General features: G+C 45.8%; 1 protein-coding gene across 2 annotated transcripts in view; it reads right to left on the reverse strand.

The window, feature by feature from the left end:
- Positions 1–9,788, reverse strand: part of LOC142009516 (enoyl-CoA hydratase EchA19-like) — a 38,961-nt gene extending 29,173 nt beyond the window's left edge. Inside the window, exons 1-2 of one of the 2 annotated variants that reach the window (XM_074987708.1) lie at positions 9,488–9,788; positions 8,149–8,316 (exon numbers count right to left, since the gene is read on the reverse strand). In XM_074987708.1, the coding sequence (XP_074843809.1) occupies positions 8,149–8,316; positions 9,488–9,623 (304 nt within the window). In that variant the 5' untranslated portion in view covers positions 9,624–9,788. Of the gene's footprint in view, positions 1–8,148; positions 8,317–8,886; positions 9,014–9,487 lie in introns of those variants that run through there. The other variant, XM_074987709.1, reaches the window with a different exon arrangement.
- Positions 9,789–12,889: the final 3,101 nt, after the last annotated feature.

The raw sequence follows: 12,889 nt of genomic DNA on the forward strand, positions 1-12,889 counted from the left end.
CAATGACAAGGTAAGGTCTCCCAAAATGAAATCACTTGTGGATGAGACATGAGGATCGCTTTTCGCAGCACATTTCTGCAACACAGTACAACACTAGTTACTGCACTCAGAGCGACAGTAATCTTCATAGGTTAGCACTGCAATCCTGTTTGCATCTCAGTTTTCAAACAAACAAGAGAATACACTGAGTTACTTCAAAATACACCATCAGTGTTTACCTAACCTCCCGAAGAACTTTGATGTGTAAGAGAGAGAGAGGGACAATGGTGGTGTTCACTAGTCGAGAAATGGACTTCGAAGAAAAAAAATCTCTACCTGTCTTAGTTCCAGTGGTGCAGGAAGATGAAGATTCACACCTGTGGGGAGCAACTTAAGTACTTCACAGCCACCAATGCAATCGCAAAGCCCTAATAATAACGCAAATGCCTTAAAAAGGTCCAGCAAATGTCTGTAAGCCAGAGATCAACTAGCAAACTTCCTACTCCTCCCCTGTACACTGGGGCACAATGTGCTTCCAGGAAGGTGGGCTTTGTAAGGCACAAGAGGGTCACACCTGAGGGAACCCAGCCCTGCTCCAGCTCCAGGGAATCACGGAAGTCCCACTCTAGGCAAGCAATTCCACCTCCTCAAAGGAATGTGTGGGGAAGAATTTGCCTTTATGTCACCTTGTACAATACACGTTATTCCTATATTTAAATACGATGTTCTGTAATGATCAGAGAGACCACCACAGTCTCACATAAGTGACCAGAGACCACAAGTTGCTTGTTTATAGCCATTTGGGCTATGGCAAGACTAGTTAGCGTATCATGTACTCACTGTGATTACAAAATAAACTACTTTTTAAAAGTAAACCTAGAAAAAAAATCACCTGACAATGAAAGAAAATTAAAACATTGGTCTTTTGGCACTGAAGATCATGGTCTCATATCAGCATTGCGCTGACTTTTTAGTAACCCTCCATATTCACTTCCTTTGCAGATGCCATTTTATGATTAAACACTGAATAAAGGCCGCATTCCATAAGAATGTGTCATTTAAAAGAAAGTGAATACAAAGTAAACAAGAATTCACTTCCAGGGTTCTCACTGGTGCATGCCAACAGCCTATTCTCCTTTCCACTTGCCTTATCACTGAATGTGTGCCTCCCCCACACAGCTACCACAGGAGTAAGAATGAGTTCAGACCATTTCTTGCGTGACTAAGGTATCATTAGTTCAAAGTGCTGGAAGTAGTAGAAAGTACTGCTGCTCTCCGTTCTACCACAATGAAAATCAAAACATTGCAATCCACACATTTGTTTTAACATTCGTCTACAGAAATCCCTTGCTATCTCAAAACCAGAACCTCCAGGTTACAGTGTAACAGATGGAATCACTTGTATCCAGCTGAAAAATTCATTGATCCAATTCTCTCAATTAAGTCAGTTAGGGTGGCATGAATAATCCAGGCGTATGTATACATTTTAGTATAATGAAGCCAAATGACCAACAATCTGGAGAGAGACTAGCCTTATTAGTCACCCCTAGCCTAGGGTTTTGGCTTTGGTTTTTCTTCTGCTGTGCCCTGTCTCCAGACTGTTGGTGATTTGGCTTCATTATACTAAAATATATACAGAATACATGCTAACAAAGTATTACATACTTAGTGCATGACAGCTCTTGTTCAAACAGAAAATGGTGCTAGGCTGGAGTTAGGAATGGAAAAATTTCTCAAGTCCCAGGGAAATTACAGTAATTGTTGTAGACTGAAAAAAGAAAAAAGAAAAAAGAAAAAACAAGGCGACTATATGTGTATATTGAAACTTTACTTCCCCAGTACATACACACGGGTTATTCATGCCACTCTGTGTCTTTGAAAAGCACCTGTTATTTTGAAATATTTTTCCAAAATAACGAGCACGCTATTTCGGCATCCCTATAGTCCTCATTTCAGGAGGATTAAGGGATGCTTCGAAACAGCACGTTATTTTGGGATTTGGCACTGTTTAGACAGCACCGAATCCCAAAACAGCCTATTTTGAGTTTAGGGTTCTGTTTATACGTAGTCCAAGAGGCCCCAATGCATTTTGCCAGGGCTAACCCCAGCAGGCTGCCATATGCTTTATTTACATGGATGTTTGCAGGTAATGCCGTTTGCAGCTCCTGTTAGCCACAGTTCACCGTCCCTGGACAATGGGAGCTGCAGGAAGTGATAACCCAGACCATGCCATTTCCCGCAGCTCCCATTGCACAGAACTGCAAACTCCGGCCAGCAGGAGCTGTGAGTGGCCACACCTGTGTACATGAAAGTAAAGCATCTGGCAACCTATCAGGGCTACCCTGGCAAACTGTGTCTGGCCTGAAGGCCGCTTATTGCCATTCCGCCTCTAGGCTGAAGTTTTCAAAGGCGTTTTGTGATTCTAGGCACCTCAGTTTTTGGGTGACCAAATGGCAACACTTTAATGGGGCCTGATTTTCAGAAAGTGAGATCAGTACTTTTTGGAAAAGTTAATCCCTTTATGGTACCGGAATTTTGGGCACCCAAAGTTTGAAGCACCAATAATAATAATGGTCACAAGTCACTTTCAAATAACTTGTCTTTATGGCACCTCCTGAAGCAACAAGTGTGCCAGTAATACAAACCAGCACTCAGTGATAAGATAGTCCCTGCTTTTGTGTCACCATTTGGTTTGAAAGTTTAGATGCAGAGTCAGAGGAATCACATTAAAGGCAGACTGACATGAGATGTACAAACAGCGCCAATAAACCCAAGCCATGCCTGCTGTAACTTCACCGAAATCAGTGAAGTTACACCAGGGTGGATTTAGCCAAGTGAGTTTTTCTTATCATGAATAATGGAGATGTTCTTGTAAAATGGACAGGTGTGTCTGTCCTTAAACCTTATACACCTAAGAGCTCAATTATTATATACATTGGCATAAAGGAAACAAACACTACAGAGAAATCCACAAGTCCAATTGTCATTTCTAGACAACTTATTACCAGCTGAAGACTGATCGTCACTGATTAAAACTTGGTGAATCTGGGCCAGAGAGGGTAAATTAAATTAAGTTAAAGAAGATAGAAATTAATTAACTATTACACAGCCAGCTAAATCTTATTACAGGTCCATGTCAAAGCAAAGGCCAATCTAATTTTTACAAGAGAAACTTCTCCAGGAAAAGTTTGTTTTGGGCAAGTGTGAGAATCTCCAAACACAAAACTTTAATGGCACATTGGGTACTTGACTGCTCCTCCCCTGAGAAAAATACAGGTCTTCTCTCAAAACCTATACGCTGTTTTTACCTAGCCTTTTTTCCAATTTAAAACAAGCAGGCCTTATTACTGGGCCTGTATGTAAAGTGCTTAGCACTTCTGAAAGAACACAACCCAGAAATTAAGTATTAATATGCGTCAGTGACATCTAAAATCTCTCCATTTAACTGGTCGCAACTAGAGCTATTTAAATAATAGAATCCACATGCATGTGTGTATTTTAACTAAAATGATTAAAGTGGAGCAAAACATAGCTCCACACAGTGCTGAGACTATCATGGCAGGCCTGGTAATAGGGAATTACAGAGGAATGCACAAAAAAAGTTGTTAAAATAATAAAAGCAATTAGTTATAAATACTAATTCTGATGGAGTAAACGGGAAGTGACTTGGCCGAGATTTCACCCTGCAAATGTGAACAAATGTGTGCTCAGATTGCTAACAATGCTCTGGCTGCAAACAACTAGCATGATATTTCCACAATGAATGTGAATTGTCACTATCTTCTCTGGATAATGACAAGATAACTATTTCTTATTAAAATTTAGCAATGTGTTTCTTTGTTTTTGTTTTGGGTTTTTCTGTTTGATTTTGTGTGTTTTGTTTGGTTTTTGTTTTTGTTTTTGTTGGTTGGTTTTTTGCTACCTCCATCTGACAATTCACACAATTAGTTTCATACATTCTTTGAAGTCTAGCATGGGGTTGTTTTTCTCAAGTGCTGGGTTTTATGTCTCAATTATCCTAAATTAAACTGCATCATAACTAAGATAAAGGAATAAAGCAAGGGAAAAACAATATGTGCATCTTAAATAATAACAGAGAGGGGGCCGTGCTAGTCTATACACTATTAAAACAAAAAGCAGTCAAGCAGCACTTTAAAGACTAGCAAAATAGTTTATTAGGTGAGCTTTCGTGGAACAGACCCACTTCTTCAGACCTGAAGAAGTGGGTCTGTCCCACAAAAGCTCACCTAATAAACTATTTTGCTAGTCTTTAAAGTGTTACTGGACTGCTTTTTGTTTTGATCTTAAATAATACGTGTTCTCCTTTTCTGTTTTGATATTCACATAATGTAATATAATATAATAGTACATGGGCTACTATTGGACAAAATAAGTCATAGGGGGGCGTTTCTGTCACCTAGGCTATGTCTACATAGAGGGCGCTACTTTGGGATACAAAGGTATCCTAAAATACCTACCCACATCCATGCAATGTGCCCGTTGCCTCAAAACAGTTTTCAAAATGGGTGTGCTATTCTGGCATCCCTGTACACCTCACATGAGGGATTACAGGGATGCCTAAAAACAGGGCTTTATTTTGGCACGTGGTGCCATTTAGACAGCACTATATGCCAATATAGACTATTTTGAAATCTGCTTGAAATACGCTTCACAATTTGCGCAGCCCAAATTGTGTAGCTTATTTCGAGCTTCAGGTGCTGTGTTGACATAACTCTAGAGAAGAATAATCTCAAATATAAAAGATTTCTTAAAAGTCAGCCAACATCTGAGCAGTATAATTACAATAAAAAACCTCCAACAGCCAGCTTCTCAGTTAATGAACATTAATGGAGCTATGTTGATTTATAGCAGCCAAGTATCTGACCCTCAAGCATAACTGTCCTGCCATTATAAATATGTCAAAGAACAAAAACAGAAAATTGTCACCAGTCTCCTGTTAGTTTAAAAACAGCTACTATTCAAGGACATATTTTATAAAAAACTCCAGATTAATTTAGTAAGTTGTATCTAAAATATTTTACCTCTTCATAACTTTAAGTTCATTGTGGTATTGAAAAGTGTATTGATGGAGTCAAACAACATGACTACAGGTCTCTGGAAACAGCTGGTGTTTTGCTGAAAAACCAGAAACATATAGGCTGTGTGTACGCAAGCCCCCTCCTTTCGGAAGGGGCAAGTTAATGTGGGAGTTCAGAAGATGCTAACAAGGTGCTTCCATGAATATGCAGCACCTCATTAGCATAATGGCAGCCGCAGCAATTCTGAAGTGCCGCTTTTGAATTGCACCCCGCCCTTGGGGACAGAGGCCTTTCAAAAGGATCCTCCAATCTTCAAAAGCCCCTTCTTCCTATCTGGTGTTAGGAAGAAGGGGCTTTCGAAGACTGGGGGGTTCTATCGAAAGAGCCCCATCTCCAAAGGCGACATGCTATTCAAAAGCAGTACTGTCGAACTGCCATGGATGCCATTATGCTAATGAGATGCTCCATATTCATGCCAGCGCCTCATTAGCATCTCCTGATCTCCCTCATTAACATGCCCCTTCTGAAAGGAGGGGGCTCGTGTAGACACACCCATACAGTCATGTTTATTAGAGAAGAGACTAACCAAAATTAGGTTATAATTGACCGTTTCATTGCCTGTGAAGGCATATCATTGCCAAAAACGTTCAAAAGTGGTCATTTATATTGGGTTCCTTCATTTTTCAATGCCGAGCCTGACAACTTCGGACTGATTTTCCGAAGAGCTTAGTACTCACAGCTCCTCTGGAGTACAGCATGAGCACTCAAGGCATGAGCAGCACTTCAGATGTTCGTGACCAACACCCCTCAAGTTGGGAACACAAAACCCGAGGCATCTGTCAAATCGGTGTCCACTTTCCTGCCTGTGAAAGTATAACATGAGTCCAAAACAAAAAAATCATAATTAGCGTCCGGCTCCTACGGACACAAAAGCAACCTTGAGCCTGCAAACATTTTACATACCCAGCTGTACAAAACTTTTCAGAATCATGCTTTTGAGAGCAAGTCATGCTTCACTTTTCATTTATTCAGCCGTGTGTTTAGATTGATAAAGACACATGGCATGAGTTAAACAAACTCAAGCAGGCTTTGTCATCACCTATTGTTCAAACAAAGGAGAGACGTCTACTAAATCTCTCTGTAGAAATTAATATGTTCAATTTTTTTTCCAAAATTGTAGACAATAAATCTTAGGACAAAGAATAGCCTTGTGACACTTAATGGAATATGTTCACGTCAACATACAACCATGAGTGATAGAAGGGATTTATAATGCTCATTATGAATTAGGTCATACGTTTGATGGCAGGGACTTGGAAAGTAGTGAATAATTTATGTCTGAAGAAGTAAAATAGGACCATCAACTGAACAGCTTTCCCCTGAAAGACCAATCAAAGTTGCTACCAGCAAAACCACTGAGTTTTAAAAACTCTTTCCCTAGCAAGCAAAGGATTGGGACATAGAACATCCCCAACAGACAGACAGACTTTTTAAAAAAGAGAAGAAAACTCTGGGCAACAGAGTCAGACTGTCACAAGAAACAGAGGACACAGCCTGAGAAGTGGGTGCAGAACAAGCTTTGCCTTCTCCTGTGGAAACTGATCAAAACCCTAAGAATCCTCAGAGGTAGTGAAGACTCTGGCCTCTAGGGACAAGAGAAGAATTGCATTCCTGTGTTTGTCATCTGCCTGTATCTATACATCTGTTAAGAAGTTCCTTTAGAAAGTCTGTTCCCTACTTTAACTGTCACATGTCCCAAAAGTAACAGCAAGAGAGGTTCAGCACTGGTCTTGTGGCTGAGGACAAGTATCCTATGGAACCCCGCATCTCAGAGAAGGGGACCAGACAGGAAGTGGGCTTTAGAGGCCCAGTCAGACAATAACTAGACTCTGTGCAGACTCAGAGCATTAGAAAATGGGTTGAATTCAAAGGTTGGGTCTGATTATAACAGCTTGGTGACCACCTGCTGGGGATGCTCAGGCAGGCTAAAATTACTCCTGTAAGAGGATTCTACATGTATCAGCCCCCCTGCAGAATTCCTTTGCTTCCCTAAAGAAAATTGCACTGGTGAAGTTTGCGGGGGGAGACTGCCCCTCCCAAACAGAGACGAGACATGAGAGGTACAAGGGTTACCTGCCACTGCCCCCACTCCCCAATCCTACAAGCACAGAGCTACCCAGCTAAAGGAGGCTGCATCTCTGCTGGGCTAAGAGTCTGCACCAGAATGCTACCTCCCCGGTCTTGCAGCAGTTGCCCCCTTCCGTGGACTGGGAGCCTTTTTATTTCTGTGCAGCAGTGAGTGCCGGTGCTGAGGCTGGATGAGGAGGGCAGGAGAAATGAGGGAAGAGGGGGGTGGAGGGAAGAGGAAGTGGGGAAAGAAGAGGGTAAACAATGTGGGAGTGAGAGGAATGGGGTGGAGAAGAGAAGGGGCTAGGGAAATTGTGGGTGGACGCAAGAGCCTGGCATGCAGCTGGGGCTGCCCCATTAAGCAGACCCATGGAACCCTCTCATGTAGTACTTCCCCTACACCTGGGCCTCTCAGAACGAGCCCCCCCACACTCAGACCCCAATCCACTGCACCTTTGACTCCCAGCTGAGCAAGCACCAGTGCCCAGATACCCCAGTGCCCAGATCCAAAGACCATACCAAATGCATCTCCCCACACCCAGATCCTGCTGTGGAACCCAAATCATGTTCACCTGGATTCCCTGCTTTCTCACTGCACCTCACACACAATTCCTCAGTGAGCTTTTGGGTGTCCAGATCTCTCACTGAGCCACTCATACCCAAATTGCCCCACATATAACCCTCTCACCCCACACCTAGATCCCTCCACTTACAGCCCCTTCATAACTGGATCCTGCTGGCCTGAGACTGCCCACCCACAATGAGGGGCAGAGCACTGGTGTGTTTCTGTGGCAGGGCCAGCTCTTGTACTGTGTCAGGGTCAGACACAGCCCCATTGCTAAGTCCTACACCAGGAGAGGTCAAGATTATCTCCCACTTCAGTGCAGCCAGTGGCTTGTGCTCCGAACTACCATGCTAGAGCTACATTTATTTATTGACAAATGAAGTTTGCAGAATAATAATTTTGGTGCAGAATTCCCTCAGGAGTACTAACACATCTCACCTATTCCATGAAGCACAGCCACAGTCAATGAAGTATCATCTTCAAATGAGGTGCATGCCTGGAGAAGCATTGCTGCCGTCTCCTGATTCACCGCATTCCTGACTTCTGGCCTGTTAATCCCAACTGTCATGATGGTTCCATGTCTTTCAGTTACTACATACTTCTTCCCTGTGTCGGGGAAAAGAAAAACAATTGTGGTAAAAGTTGGCTTACTAAAAAGAAGTAAGTACATCACACATTAAAAAAGGGATCTGAAAGACACACATTTTTACTATTAGACTACAGAGAGATTTAAAATAAATGTACAGGCAAATCCAATGTATTAGTTTTACTACTTACATCATTCTTTCATGAACATTTTTAAATTTGTTAATATATTTTTGACAGGCTTGCATTTAAGCAACAGTAAATAAAGAGGGGGTGGTATGCCCTGAGAATTAAAAATAATGACTGCTGCAAAGAAGAGCAGGTGGTCTCTAGCACAGCTGGGGACCACTCTTCTGGGTGAAAGGCACTGTTTTGTGACTGTTACTGCTAAAAACGAAGGAAATAGTTATTTTTAAATCAAGAGGCAGTATCAAGTGGTATTGGAGACACAAGGAACTTCTACAGAATTAATTATAAGGAAAGCAAGTAACTTAAGTCAGCCCTGGATAACATGATTTCCAATAAGCAATAACTTTTAATTAGCTCCTTATCAAGGTTAAGTGTTGAAAGTCATAAAATAATCATATTTACCTCAAGATACAGTAACTCTCTCTTTATACCAAATAGCCTCAGGACCACGTCCCCACCTTTGATACCTGCAGGCATGTCACCCATTCCACTGACCTTAATTTTCTCCTTCCACAGGCCCTATTAATGACTGGTGATCTGCCACCCCCCCCCCCCCTTTTCTAATGAATCTTTTCTTTTCCCCTGATTCTTCTTCCTTCCCCCCTTGCTTTTCGTTTTTGCTCCACAATCTGATGAAGCGGGCCTCACCCACGAACACTCATGCCCTAGTAAAGAAAGTGGCTCGTCTTCAGGGGGCTACAGGACTGCCCGGGTTAGCGGGTGGGTGCTCCTACCCAACGCCAGTTTCCGGGGATGGTTAATACTTTCCCCGCAGACGCTTTCCGCTCCCCCCAAGTGCCCGCTGGGGCAGGCTCAACGCTGTGGTGTTTACTAAGGGCTGCGGCGGGCAGGGGCTGTCCCGCCGCACGCTGGAGCGGCGAAGGGCGCCGCGAAGGCCGGCAGAGTTCGCTGAGACCCCGCACGCTCCGGCAGCGGAAGCGGCGCTGATGCCCGCAGCCCAGCGAGCACCGCCACCTGCCGGCCGGGGACGCAGCGCACCAACCTGCGGCTGCTGCGGCCGAGGAGGAGGAGCCCCGCCGCTCAGAGGCACCTGCTGCTGCTGCTGGTGCCGCCCGGCCGCTGCCCAGGGCCCCGCCGAAGAGGCGGCGCGCGGGGCTGTGCACCAGCTGCCTGGCCATTGCCCGGCGCTCCGGCGGGGTCTGCAGGGTTCCGCAGCCGCCGGGCGGGGAGCCAGGCGAGCGGGCTGCGCAGCCCCCTCTGCGCTCTGCCCACCGGGCCGCGGTCCCGCTCGGCTCGTCAGCCCCCGGCGCCGCGGGCTGACCCCGTTACGCCGCCTCTTCCGCTGTCGGGGGCGCGGCACGAGGGTCAATCCGGCGGCCAATGGAAGCCGATATGTGGCTGTAACAAGGTCATCGGCCGCTGTAGGTCGCTGGCCCGGCGCGGTTCCCCCCTCCCCCCCCCGATTTCCTTGGCCCAGAAGTCCAGTGTCGTGGGGGTGCTTAGTCCAGCCTGGCTGTAAGGGGGGGTGTTCCCTGCCTATGGCCCCAGCACGGCCAGAACTGGAGCCTGTTGCTGCTCTGTGGGCCACTCTTTGTACTTTGTACTAATAAATACATGTGCTGGGCTCTACAGGGCTGCGTGTTCTTTGTGCTGGGCGCTTTTTAACAACTGCGTGACACCCACACTGGTGGCAGTGAGTCTACCTGAGCCGGATAAAATATTAATCTTTGCAAGTCAGACAGACATTGCTGATTTTTAACCTAGTATTGCCACTAGGTGTAGGTGCTGGAACCGGAGCTGCGCACCCCTTGCTTTGAAGTGGGTTCCATTATATACAGGATTTCCAGTTTGGTTTTGCAGCTACCAGGCAGCAGCTTCACTCTTACAATTGTTTCAGTGCCCCTGCCCATAGGTAACTCATGGTAGCACTGGGGAAGTGCACCCTCCTCTGTGCACCCCTACCAAAATTTTAATTGCTAAATGATGTGCCCCTACATGCCATCCTGGCCCTCTGGGGGCTCTCCCTGCCATCCCTTCCTAGTGCCAGTCACCCTGGTAGTGCTCCCTGACTTTTTTACTTAAGGAAGGAGTTATGCCACATTAACTGGACTGGGAAGATTAAAGTGGTGCCCCCACCACTCATAGCAGATACAATTATTCCGCTATACTTATTCCTCTAATAAAGAGGTAGGCAAGGTAGCGACAGCAGCTGGAGTCCTGGGCTACTTCTAAAGGTCATGAAAGTGCCACTCCACATAGCTCTGAGTGGTGGATGGGGGAGGACCCAGCACCCTGCTCCAGGCAGTACTAAGGGCTCTCTGCCCTTCGTCCCTCCCCGCTACCTGCGCCTCTGTCCCTTCTGGGTGCACAAAGAGAGCCTGCCCCCCCTACACACACACACCTTGCCCCTGTACCCTCAGTGGCTGTTGGCCCTGGTGGGTGCACGATGGGGTGTGAGTGGTAGTTGTGACGTGGGGCAAGGGTGAAAGAGGATGCAGGGTTTGGGTGGTGACCTGGGGCAGGGTATTGGGCTGCAGGGTCCAGGAGGGGATTCTGGCCTGGGGGTGAGGTGTAGGAGGGGGTGCAGTGCGAGAGACAGCCTGTGACTCGGAGGCACTTACCTAAGACGCTCCCAGCCAGCAGCACTCAGGCAGGCTTCCCTATTTGCCAGCAGCCCCAAATCTGCTGGCTCTCTGGGCTATGGGGGAGGTTTTGTGTACTACTCCCATACACAGCAAAATCTTTCACCTCCTGGTGGCAGGTTTCCAGCCCATGGAACCTAAGAAACTGTTGCCCTGCTCTCACCCCTCCCATCCAGCAAACTCTCTCAGCTCCCAGTGGCTGGTTTCCAGTCAATAAGAGATCAGAGATTTTGCTGGGGGTGGGGACAGTCTTTGAAGCTCTCCCCACAGTCACAGGCCTGGAGGAAAAGGCCTGAAAGGCTGGATCCAGCCCCTGGGCCACATCTTGCCCACCCCAGCTCCACTAGGAGAAAAACAAGACATAGCAACAAAAAGGTACCTTACAGGCCACCCTGAGGTGGCAACCCCCCTCCTCCAGGCCTTGCCAGTGTCCCACTTCCACTCCTGTTCCCTTCCCTCAGGCCCTGCCCCTGCTCTGCTCCACCCCACTGCCCATCTACTAGACTGCTGCACTCCACTTCTGCCTGCCTTGGCGAAGCGGAGCAGAGCAGGCTGGGAGATGAGTGGCAAAGCAGAACAGGTCACTCTGGCTCCCACCACTTCGGTGAGGGTGGGGGGCCCCTAAACCTTACTGCAGTCTGGTCCCTGGCCTGCCAGTAATCTCCTAGGCTCTGGGGTTCCCATGAATAGGAAGGCTGATATGGCAGAGCCCTCCAAAGCACCAGGCCTGGGGCAACTGCCCTGAATTCTTCCTGTGGATGTGATCTCTCTGGCTGTAACTACATCAACAATAGCAGCTGCATTAATACCACTATTTCAGCAGTGGTGCTGGAACAATTTGTTTACTGGGGGTGCTGAGAGCCTTTGAACCCAACTGTAAAGCCTATACATGTTGGAAACCACTTCATGCCAGGGCTGTGTAGTATCATGCGTAGTTTCAGCACCTATGTCAGTACCAGTAAAAATCACACGCCTAAGAAATGTATCAAAACAAAAATAGACAGACAGATCTGAAGAAGTGGGTCTGTCCCACAAAAGCTCATCACCAAATAAATTATTTTGTTAGTCTTTAAAGCGCTACAAGACTGCTTTTTTTCCTTTTTTGTTTTGTTTTGATAGAATACAGACTAACATGGCTATCTCTCTGTTACTAAGACGTAGTTATCTTGATAAAAATTTGTGCCTAGACCAGACCAAAACTGTGTTTTGACAAATGGAAAGCACAGATGATTTAAGCAGGTATCTGCCTTCAGCTAGGCCAGTATTTCCTGTAAATTACCCAAGAATTCCAGTTTGTTCAAATAATTACATGTAATACAAGTTGAACCACTCTAGTCCGGCATCCTCAGGATCTGGCCAGTGCCGAACGAATGAGAGAATTTGACAAAACATGGGAGGTTGATATTGTTTAGCACATTACCAACACTTCCACTGCTTCCTGGGCTCTAAGACATTTAAGGGTAAATTACAGCTAAATAACAGCACAGAGCACTGAGAGTCAGGACTGGTGGCTGTAAATAAAAATGATGGGATTCCAGGAAACTTGGCCACACCTATGATAAGTGGACATCCAGCTAACTAAAATCACACCAGATTCTGGATGTTGCCAGATGAAGGAGTGCCAGACTAGAGGTGTTTGCGTGTAGCTAGGATTATGGGGGTTTGACGAGTTCTCGTTGGTAATGGCTAGGATCCTTCAGAGTGACATGCTTTTTCGGATGCACACTGCACACAAACTCAGTGCCATGATAGATGTCAAAAATAGGAAGCTGCTAATATTAAAATGTATGTAACACTTGCCC

The sequence above is a fragment of the Carettochelys insculpta genome, chromosome 2, assembly GCF_033958435.1.
Source record: "Carettochelys insculpta isolate YL-2023 chromosome 2, ASM3395843v1, whole genome shotgun sequence".
Lineage (NCBI taxonomy): Eukaryota > Metazoa > Chordata > Testudines > Carettochelyidae > Carettochelys > Carettochelys insculpta.